The 10,000-nt window shown below is 42.6% G+C and overlaps 1 protein-coding gene across 1 annotated transcript in view; it reads left to right on the plus strand.

Annotated features, from left to right (window-relative positions):
* Positions 1-26: 26 nt before the first annotated feature.
* The window catches only part of LOC137969376 (protein sidekick-2-like), a 23,296-nt gene continuing 13,322 nt past the window's right edge, over positions 27-10,000 (plus strand). The window contains exons 1-11 of the mRNA XM_068815584.1: positions 27-214; positions 1,312-1,382; positions 2,354-2,597; positions 2,699-2,814; positions 3,403-3,589; positions 4,132-4,431; positions 5,594-5,896; positions 6,899-6,969; positions 7,977-8,208; positions 8,972-9,087; positions 9,310-9,384. Of these exons, the coding sequence (XP_068671685.1) occupies positions 31-214; positions 1,312-1,382; positions 2,354-2,597; positions 2,699-2,814; positions 3,403-3,589; positions 4,132-4,431; positions 5,594-5,896; positions 6,899-6,969; positions 7,977-8,208; positions 8,972-9,087; positions 9,310-9,384 (1,899 nt within the window). The 5' untranslated portion in view covers positions 27-30. The remainder of the gene's footprint in view (positions 215-1,311; positions 1,383-2,353; positions 2,598-2,698; positions 2,815-3,402; positions 3,590-4,131; positions 4,432-5,593; positions 5,897-6,898; positions 6,970-7,976; positions 8,209-8,971; positions 9,088-9,309; positions 9,385-10,000) is intronic.

Here is a 10,000-nt window from a genome sequence, read left to right on the forward strand (position 1 = left end):
TCAGTACAACAATGACTCATTTATGACCCCATGTCGTCACAATGGAATATACTGATGGTTGTGCAAGATGCGCATTTAGTGTGGGACCTGCTTCCACTTACTCTTCCGCACTTGAAGCCCTATACTGATTACAGATTTCGAGTTATTGCTGCTAACAAGGTCGGTAGTAGCAGCCCAAGCAACGCCTCGGATACAGTCAAAACACTGGAAGCAGGTAAGGGAGACACTCCCTGTAGTTCTGCATGTTCTGAACAAGCAGGAGGCTGGCTGAGCCAGCGAGTTCAGAAGTTGAGAAGCCTTTGTTATGAAAAATATCATTGCTGGTTATTTGTCACAGCCGTTTACGATGGACGGAAGAATAACTTTTAAGACAAAGTACGGATATGAAACAATCTCCTCAGCGAATAATCACCGTAGTTTGAGAAAAGAATTAAGCTAGTCGTAAAGAACAGTAGTATGTCTTTCATATTTTCTCGTCGTCATACTTTCAACTGTTAAGGGATGTACAGAACGAACTCGCGATTGACCATCTGTCAGATAGCTTGAAAGGTTAGTCGAAAAGAAACGCCCAATTACAGGTCATGGGTTCGAGCCTCTCTGTTTCAGGATTCTTCAAGTGTTTTCATTAGAGTGACTTTCATATGACCTTGAAAAATAAACGTAAAACAGAACGTAAACAAAAATGCAAAACATTTAATTGGCTCATCGAACAAAAACAAATGATCGCAAATGTTCATTGGCTTAGCGAACGCGGATGCCATCAACGTCATCTCACCATGGAACTTTCTTGAAAGCGATCGCCATTTCGCTTTGACGTCATTTGAAATGCAGTAATTTGATTGGGCAATCGAACTTACTGCCCATATTGATTGTCCTTGGAGGGAATAAGGAGAAGCTTTGTTTTAATCTCGCCAAACATTGGGCCGTGAAACAAATTGCGAACACTTTTTTCAAGTCATAGGAAAGTCGCTTTGACTGTGATGATCTTTCATTTAGGAAATCGTGGCAGCAAAAATTGTTCGTAAACTGACAACACGACTAAGACTGAAGCCGGTGGGATACGTGGAACGGACTATTTAGGCATTTTGGCGGGAGATTTAAGTCACTTCGGATCGGTCATTATGCGCGCTACTCTTTTTAAAAGGAGTTTTGGCTATACAGCTAATACAAATGACTATATAGTTTTGGCTAATTGGTTTTGTCTCGTGCTGCTGCATAGATAACGATCACGTTAATTTTCACGTATTTTTGATCACCTTATCTGTTATGAATTATTAATAACTTTTATGTTTTCAATTTTATCTTGCCCAGTTCCCTCTCTTCCACCGAGTAACCTGACCCTGTTACAAATTGGCAAAGATGGACTGGAGTTAAGATGGAAGGTTAGTTTGTAAGCTACCAGTGACGTGGAACTCACAATGCAACGTATAACCTTAGAAAAAGTCAACTTAACTGTTTCCAACAACTACTTGTGACTCATAGGGAACTTTTTGAGAATACTATCAGAACAGACAAGCAAAAGATCGAGCTAACGGAGGGTTGAAGGTCAGAAACGATGGAAACGGAAAGTAACTTTCAATGCTCAGTCCCCAAAGGCAATAGCACGGATAAAGTGACAGACACTACCAATGATATCACGTCGTGCGTTAACCCACGAAGAAAGACTTTTCGCCCGCCCTGAATGCGGAAGATGTATAAATTACAGTCGCTCAGCAAGTGATCGAATACGTCAGTTTATCTCATAAACAACGGGTCTCTTTGGACGGCTTTACGATATGATTCACATGTGGCTTATTCCTCCTATCTGAGTGAAACTGTCATCTGCTTTGTTTTTAAAGCTGGTGTCACAACATTTTTACCACAATTGCTTGCCATCTCTCGCAGTCTGATTGGCTAATTTGTCGTTGTTGATAAGAGTCTAGACAAGGCTGCTCGTGCCATTTTGGGAAATAACCTATCAGATTGCGAGAAAGTTGTAGAAAATGCTTGCTTTTTCTTTTTTTGCGTCACGATCTTGGTCACAGTTTCTTTGACGTTGAATATTGTGGTAAAAAAGACGCTGCCGTTGTTGTGGATACACACGGCCGTCGGCTGCGCCTCGTGAGTCCACCGCATTTTGACCTCTGTGATGACGAATATCATTGTCGACAAGATGAACAGCATTCGATTTGTGAAGTTTTCCAGGATATAGAAGGGAATTTTGTATGACGACTTCCCGCCTGGAAACGTCTTCGTTGTAAAGATCCGTAGAAAGTTATGTCACTCTTTTTGGTTCCGAAAAAGTTGGGAGGTTTTCACAAATGCACACACCTGGAGTTGTCCTCTCGATAAATGTTTTTTTTTCCTTTCACAGATCCCACCGAGAGATACTTGGAACAGCGACTTTATTGGCTTTTTAATGAGATTTGAACCACAAGGGGTGAACAAAACTATTCATAGCTTGGAAATTAAAGTGCCTAACAGTCAATTAGATTACTACAGAGCAGGGGGACTGCTAAAGTACAAACACTACAAAGTGTCCGTGCAAACGTATAGCCTGAGCGGCCTGGGGGCGAGCAAGAGCAGAGCAGTGGCCTGGGCCTGGACAGGGGAAGATGGTGAGTTCCCCAATCTTACGAATATTGTTGTTGTAATGGGTTAGGGTCTTCTCTGGACTATGTTCATAAAAATGTCCAACCTAACTATGTTTCAATTCCAGTTCCGTCCCGCGCTCCGACCGGTGTCAAACGAGTAGTGACTGGTGCTTCTTCTGTGTCTCTTAGCTGGGATCCGGTTCCATTCGTGGCACAGAACGGTGAAATCCTTGGATATAAGGTAAATAATTGTTTTAACCCAAAATTAGCGGAGTTGTTTTGAACGAGCAAGAAAGAGTAGGAGTATTCGGAAGGTCATAGGTTCGACTCTTGCAAAGGAACACTCGAATTTTTTTTACGATTATGCCTATGTCATTACCGAAAGGATATCATCGTTTCATTCATTCATCGGACTTAGCATCTAACTTAATGACATTCAAGTCAGTCAATAAATTGGATTTGACGAGGAAGACGAAGACGTCCAATATCGATATCATTCGCACCATTCATCTCCTCTGTCACCAGAAATTTTAGATTCAAAAGCGGTTTGCCTGAAACGTAGACGAAGAACGCTTTCCATTCGACAAAACTGACAGGCCAGATCGGGGCATTTGGAAGGACTAACTTCGAGACTGATATATATTCCTCCAGAGGAATGCGAGGGATTATCATGCAAGTGTTCCTTCAAACTGTTGCATTTTCTTTGCAAACTGACGGGTCTGGCCGGCCAGTTCTGACAAAAGGAAAGCACCATAAGACAGGACCTGGTGATTGGGCTTGGATCTGTAAATGTTACGAGTAGCTTTTGAACTGGTCATTCTAATTGTAGATTTACTACAGCGTGGTTGGAAAGCAACACACCGAAAAAGAGAAGGAAATTAGTCACGGGTTGACGTTCTCCACCTCCATGACTGGACTAGAGAGTTTTGTCACTTACGAGTTCCAGATCCTCGCCTACACGCGGCTTGGGTCTGGACCCAGAAGCTCAGCTGTCAGAGCCACTACTTGGGAGTCAAGTAAGTTGATCATTTCTTCGGTAACGATGTATCTATATTTTCTCTTCTGTTCGCTAACTTAGAGTAGAATCGTTTATTAACCGAAAAAACGCGTTGGCTCGTGTTTGGTTAAGGGAATGTGAAATTATGTGTCGCGTTGCATCGAAATGTGGAATGACCTTCCATTTTATGTCGAGATTTCGTGTCATACCTAATTGACCGCGTGCAGACATGTCATATACAATACATCCTTAATTGACCACTCACCGTAGGGGCTTCTCAGGGCCAATGAAACAATCAACGAAACGACAGAACACAACAACAACAACTATTAGGAATACAAACTGACCGGAGGCACAGCAGTTGACTATTTACAAGTGCGGCCGAGAAGTTGAACCACGGGCTGCCAGGAACAAATTCAACGAATGATCAGAACGGGTCTTGAACCAGGGAACACCGGATCACAAGGCAAGCGTCCTAACCACTGGGCGGTATCTCGTGTGAAGATGTTACATGTAACATGTCATGACAGACTAACTGTTTTTGTTGTTTTTCTTTCTCAGCTCCAGGGCCTCCGGCTCGCGTTCGTTTCACCAATGTCGGCACCATATTAGTGACGATAGCCTGGGACCGACCAGTGTATCCACGTGGTATTATAACGGAGTACAAAGCCCTTTGCCGGCTGAATTCATCTTCAACTTTTGTTGCATGGCGAGATGACTCCATTGACTTCAGAGTGCGTAAGCGAACTGCTGGTCCATTGAATTCGCAGACGTTTTATCGCTTCTTTGTTTGGGCGAGGACCAAGCGAGGTTGGAGCGAAACGCCCGCCGAAGCAGTGGTTTTTACTGGCGGTTCAACTGGTGAGTAGGAGAGTTATGCTGGTAATTAAATCCGGAAATGCTCGTGACTTCCTGAAGCCTTTGGGATGCAGGGATGGCGCAGTGGTGAGAGCACTCGTCTACCACCAACGTGGCCCGGGTTCGATTCCTCGACTCGGCGACATATGTGGGTTGAGTTTGTTGGTTCTCTACTCTGCACCGAGAGGTTTCCTTCGGGTACTCCGGTTTCCCCTCTCCTCAAAAACCAACATTTGACTTGAATTGCGTTGATTGTTAATTTCACTTTACAGTGTCCCCAATTAGTGCTCCAGCGCTAAATCGACTAGACACTTAAATAAAGTTCCTTTCCTTCCTTCCTTTACCAGATGTCCCTTTACACTTTGATCGACTTCAATGTACCTTGTGTTCAGCAATAACGGCGATAAAAGTCACTCAAGTTGCCCTTAAACTCTACCTCTTAAAGTTAAAAGCCCCGAGGGGCCCCCATTGAGGAGTAATTAAGTTGTCTAGCATTAGACAGAGTCAAGAGAGGATGATGTAAGAGAGGGGTTCCCCCGTAAATGGACCTCTTCCAATGACGGTTTTTAAAAATCTAATTTTAGCGCATTGTTCAGCTACGCAGCCATTTTTGGAGAGGCTCCTGATTGGCTAGTTGAAATGACGTAATGAAATTTTAAATTTGCGTGGCATTGGGAACGAGAACTTAAAATAGCTTTGCAAAACTAAAAGTAGATTTTTAAAAAAACTTGACAGAGTAAAATCTGTGAGTGGCACAATTGTGAGTGAAGGGGCTGAAAAAAACGGTTGCGATAACGTCAACCTAGAAAAACACTAATGCTAGCACAAACTTTATTCAAGTAAGGGCGAATGACATTTTAGGCTTAAGGTCACACTTCGTAATCTTTCGCGAAATTGCTGGAGCGTGCGGCTCCGTATAGTGTCCCACCAAATGCTGCTCCTCAGATAAACTGCAGCTGCATTTACCCCGAGCTCAAAATAATGCTAACCTTTACCGTTACCTTATTGTTGGAGATAGGTAGCCAAGGACTATACTTGAAGAGACACTTCGTGTTGGATGTCAAAATTGGGTCTGGATGCAATTAAGTGCATTTCCGGACATAAGTGGCGCAAACATAACGAAACCGCTTTCAGAACTGACAACTGGCTCTCTTTGTTTCCACAGACCCGCCGAATGCCCCTTTTATTTTACCCATTTATTTCTCGGACATCGGCGAACGTTGGATAAAGCTCAAATGGCAGGCTACCTCTGATCCGAAGAGCCCTTTGAGGTACTTCACTGTGCAGTTAAACAGAAACGGACAGGGATGGCAAGTGTACTCATCGAATGCCCATCATTCCGCTCGAAGTCTTACAGTCGAAGGACTTGTGCCAGGAGAGACCTACATATTCAGAATAATGGCAACGAATGACAAGGGTGATAGCCCATACAGCGCAGCCTCCTCGCCGATTACAACTCGGCTAGCGCGTAAGAATGCCGTTTTAACATTGTTCCTTGTAAGTTAGTAAATTGACTGCTCCCCTTAGAGGGTTTTCGGGGCCAATGAAATAAATGATAAAAAGGTAAGCTCAACAAATTTAAGAATTCCAGTAAACAAGCGTTGGAATTCCACATTTAGTTTACATTCACGGTTGTGAAGTGAAACCGCTTTATTAAATCCCGCGTCAGAGGCATGGGTCTAGCCCTGCCGTGACGTCACAAGCTGTTTTGTATTTCAGGTTTGAAAGGATTTTTGCATTGCAAGGCGGATTGTGAGGTCATTTCAGGAATAGACCCATACCTGTCTCTCGCTAGGCTTTGAAACAAACGACTTGATTTGTTGAATTCTACGGCGCACTGAAGTTGGATTTGAAAAAAGAAATGGCAGTCAAGCAATCTGTAAATGTAATCTCCGGTATTGTGGCTAGTCTGTTGGTATTAAGTGGTACCCATGGTGATAGCTAGAGACAACTGCTTTCCCATACTTGCTGTCTTGCTTAGGATGCAGGCATGAATCGCCCGCAATGTAGCACCACTTAGAGTGATTTTCAATTGAGTGTCGTAAAACCAAAACCAAAGTAATTACTGTGGCCAATCAAAAATGACGGTGTCAATCCGGTAAACCAATCAAAACTCGAAGTAATTACACGTAGCCGACGCAAAGCGCGGGAAAATGTGCACGCGTGAGCCACGATTGGTTTTGGTGCGAGAACTTTGAACCAATTACTAAGTGAAGTAATCATAAACCAAAGCAATTCTTGGGTTTCACTCACTTGATCAACAGCCATGTTTTTCAACGAAAACAAAAGAAGACGTTAGCATAATAATAGCTTTCAATTCCCGGAGGATTGGATCGGGACACCAACATGGCCGCCATTTCATTGTTTGGGGACACCAACATGGCGACCGTGACGTCATGTGAAATCCAAGAATTTCGACACTCAATTGAAAATCACTTTATTCGTCACTTATTTGCGGTTTGTTTTATAGTGCCGACTGGAGCTCCTCGTGACATCAGGATACGATCTGCCTCTCCAACATCCCTTCTTATTGAATGGACGGTTAGTTCCAGTTGTTAAGGTGGCTATGAATCTCCTCAGAGATTTTTTTAAACTTTGCAGAGAGTTTTGTCTGATCCTGATAATCACTTTCCAACAGTTAAAATTGGGGGTCACTTAGGTTGTTTTTTAAATGTAAGGCGTAGCGTTTAAAGACAAATTATAGAGCGTTATTAAGTGGTTCTTTTGTTGCCATGGTGAACTCTTACGTCACGTCAATAAGGGAGTCTTATTAAGGGTGTATTCGATTGACCGTATTCCGGAATAGGAATACATGGAAAAGAAGTTAGAAATCCTTCGATTTTAAGGAGATTCACTTTAAAATTGTCAAACACCTGCTAAAATGCTATTTTAAACCATAGTTAATAGATGTAGGCTGGTTATGAAACTCGACAAGTTTCTTTGTTTCATGTTTTTGTTCGTGCTTTTGGCCTTGACCCTGCACAAAACCTGACAAAAACACGCTTTTTTCGGCAGGATAACCAATGAAAAGCTTCGACTAGTTTATTCCAAATTAACTTGCGAACCAAAAACAAAAGATTGTGCAGGGTCACGGTCGGTTCAACATCTAATTTCGACTGTATTGTTCCTGCTTTTGAAATTCCCAGGGTTTCATAACCAGTCCCTAGATTAACTATGTTTAAACATATCTTGATTATCCTTGTTGCTTCAAGACGCCAGACATACCGTTTTAAATCATCACTCATCGTATTCTCATTCCGGAATACGGTCAATCAAACGCACCCTAAGCAATCATTAGTGTCTCATATGGTACCATAACGTTGCCGTTATGTGAAGCAGTTGAGTAAATTCAATCCTTCCAAATGAAATAGTACAGTTTGTATAAAGTGTTAAAATTGGTTTGAGCTTTCTTAACTGGGCGCTTCGTGAGGATGATCCAAATTGGGCGCGTATCTCATTTCTTGGAATCCTGCCTTAACGAATCGAAAATAGCGTTATCAATTCAATTCAAGTAACAATGAGTCTTGTCTATGCTTTTGTTTTTCAAGGCTCCTTACCCTCAAGAACTCGGTGGAACTCTGAATGGCTTCATAGTGAAATACAGGGAGCAAATACCTGGTGTCAGTGGCTTCACTGAGAAGAGCCTGCCCAAGAGCGCTCGCCAACATACTCTAAGCAACTTGAAGGTTTTTACACGGTACGCAATCAAGGTAGCGGCCGTGAACGAGAAGGGTCCTGGACCATATACACCTCTCTATGACGTAACAACAGGCGAGAAACGTAAGTGGCGCTGATAGTCGTGAATCCAGGGGTGGTTCTCTGTCCGGCATTGATTGACCATTTTCCGTGTGCTCAGTTGCGCGCAATTGGATTAGGTTATTACCGTTCGTGATTGGATTAAAATCACGCGCCCCGTTTTCATCCAATTGGATGCGCATTTTTTCGCGCTGCATGTAAAAAGCATGTGATGCACATTTCGCATGCCAGGAGATTAGTCTCCACTGGATTTTTTGAAAACTAATCGTCTCCAAAAGTGAACAGGTACTTTACAATACAAATGATGTAGTGTCAAGACAAGTTACAATGGAAAACAACTCACCCCCCGTTATCGTAACAAAACGTCGAGTGCGTAAGCTCTCTGTTGTTGGTTTCCCTGTGATCAAACCAGAGGCTATGTTTTTTACGGAAACATAAGAAAATATCTGCATAAGAAGAGAGCTTAACTCCAGCAGAAGTAGTTTCTGGGTGATAAGCACTGTTTCTTTGTTCAGGGATATCCAAACGGCTGACTTCGTGTAAAAACCAAAAATAATCACTATGTTTTGGTTCAGTTTCCGTACGGCCGAAGAGCTCTAAAGAGATTTTTGCTCATCACAGCCTCCCGAAAACTGAAGCGAAAGAAAACTATGAGAAGACGATTCAGTGCCATTTGAGTTCTTGCTGAGATTGTTATCAATTGAAAGCGACCAAATTTTTATGAAACATTTTGCGTCCGAGTCCCTTACTAACTGACTGATTAAGTTTTCTACTGTTTCGCTTTTAGCGCCATCTGAATCACCAAAGAATGTGAAGAGCGGTGCTGTGACCAGAACATCCATCGCTATCAGCTGGGTGGCGCCTTCAACGGAATCTTTCAACGGTCATCTTATGGGATATAAGGTAAGATAACAGAAGTGTTACATGGCTTTTCCCGGAAAAGGGTAGAGACAACGACACGAGCGAAAGAAGTTTGATCCAAAATCAAGAAGGAAGCTTGCCGAATGACAACGAACGCGACAAACAATCGGATAATGAGCGAAACCAGTGGCTCAGCACGTTGTATGTAAACTTTGGTTCATTTCTTTGCAATTCTTTAATTAACAATTGCTACCTTTCCCTCAGGTTTATGCGGAAGACCTCTCGTTATCCGGCGAAGGAAATCGCAGGCGCAGGCGTAGGCGTAGGCGAGCCTTGCTGGTAAGTAAGATTCCTGAAGAATCCGCAGTCATACTATTCGCTATGCCTTTTGAGAGGTCGGTCACGTGCGTTCAGAACCGACAGTAAAATGGAATGCGACCAAAAACCACACTTGACACTACCCGAAGGTTTTTCTCCGGGTACTCTGGTTGTCCTCCAATCGAGAGGGCAAACCTTTATATTTCCCTTTTATTTGTGCATGCTTGATAAATAAAGAAAGTGGTATTATTACCATGGACCAAAAAATCGCTCTAGCCGTGGAAAACTTCAAACACGACTCAAACACGAGAAGGGTGAATCATCATTTTTTTTTTGCCAACTCGAGTGAATTGAGCGGGTGTTCCTGTGGCATGAGTTCCCGTAAGTGCTCTCTTACCCGATCTCTAGAGAACAAATGGTTAAGAATAGTTTCGCAATCTGGAGGAAAAACAATTATTTTTTCAGACATAGTTTGATGCAAGGGATCTTTAAATTGTAACTTTCTAAGCTACTTTCAAATTTCTTCAAGTATGTCTGATTGTGAATTGTAACTTTATTTTCTCGTTACAGTGGCGGCGTAGAACAAATCCAAAATTTGCTTTTTGTTGATAACACAACGGTATTTTGAACGAGGAGC

The sequence above is a fragment of the Montipora foliosa genome, chromosome 9 (genome assembly GCF_036669935.1).
Source record: "Montipora foliosa isolate CH-2021 chromosome 9, ASM3666993v2, whole genome shotgun sequence".
NCBI lineage: Eukaryota > Metazoa > Cnidaria > Anthozoa > Scleractinia > Acroporidae > Montipora > Montipora foliosa.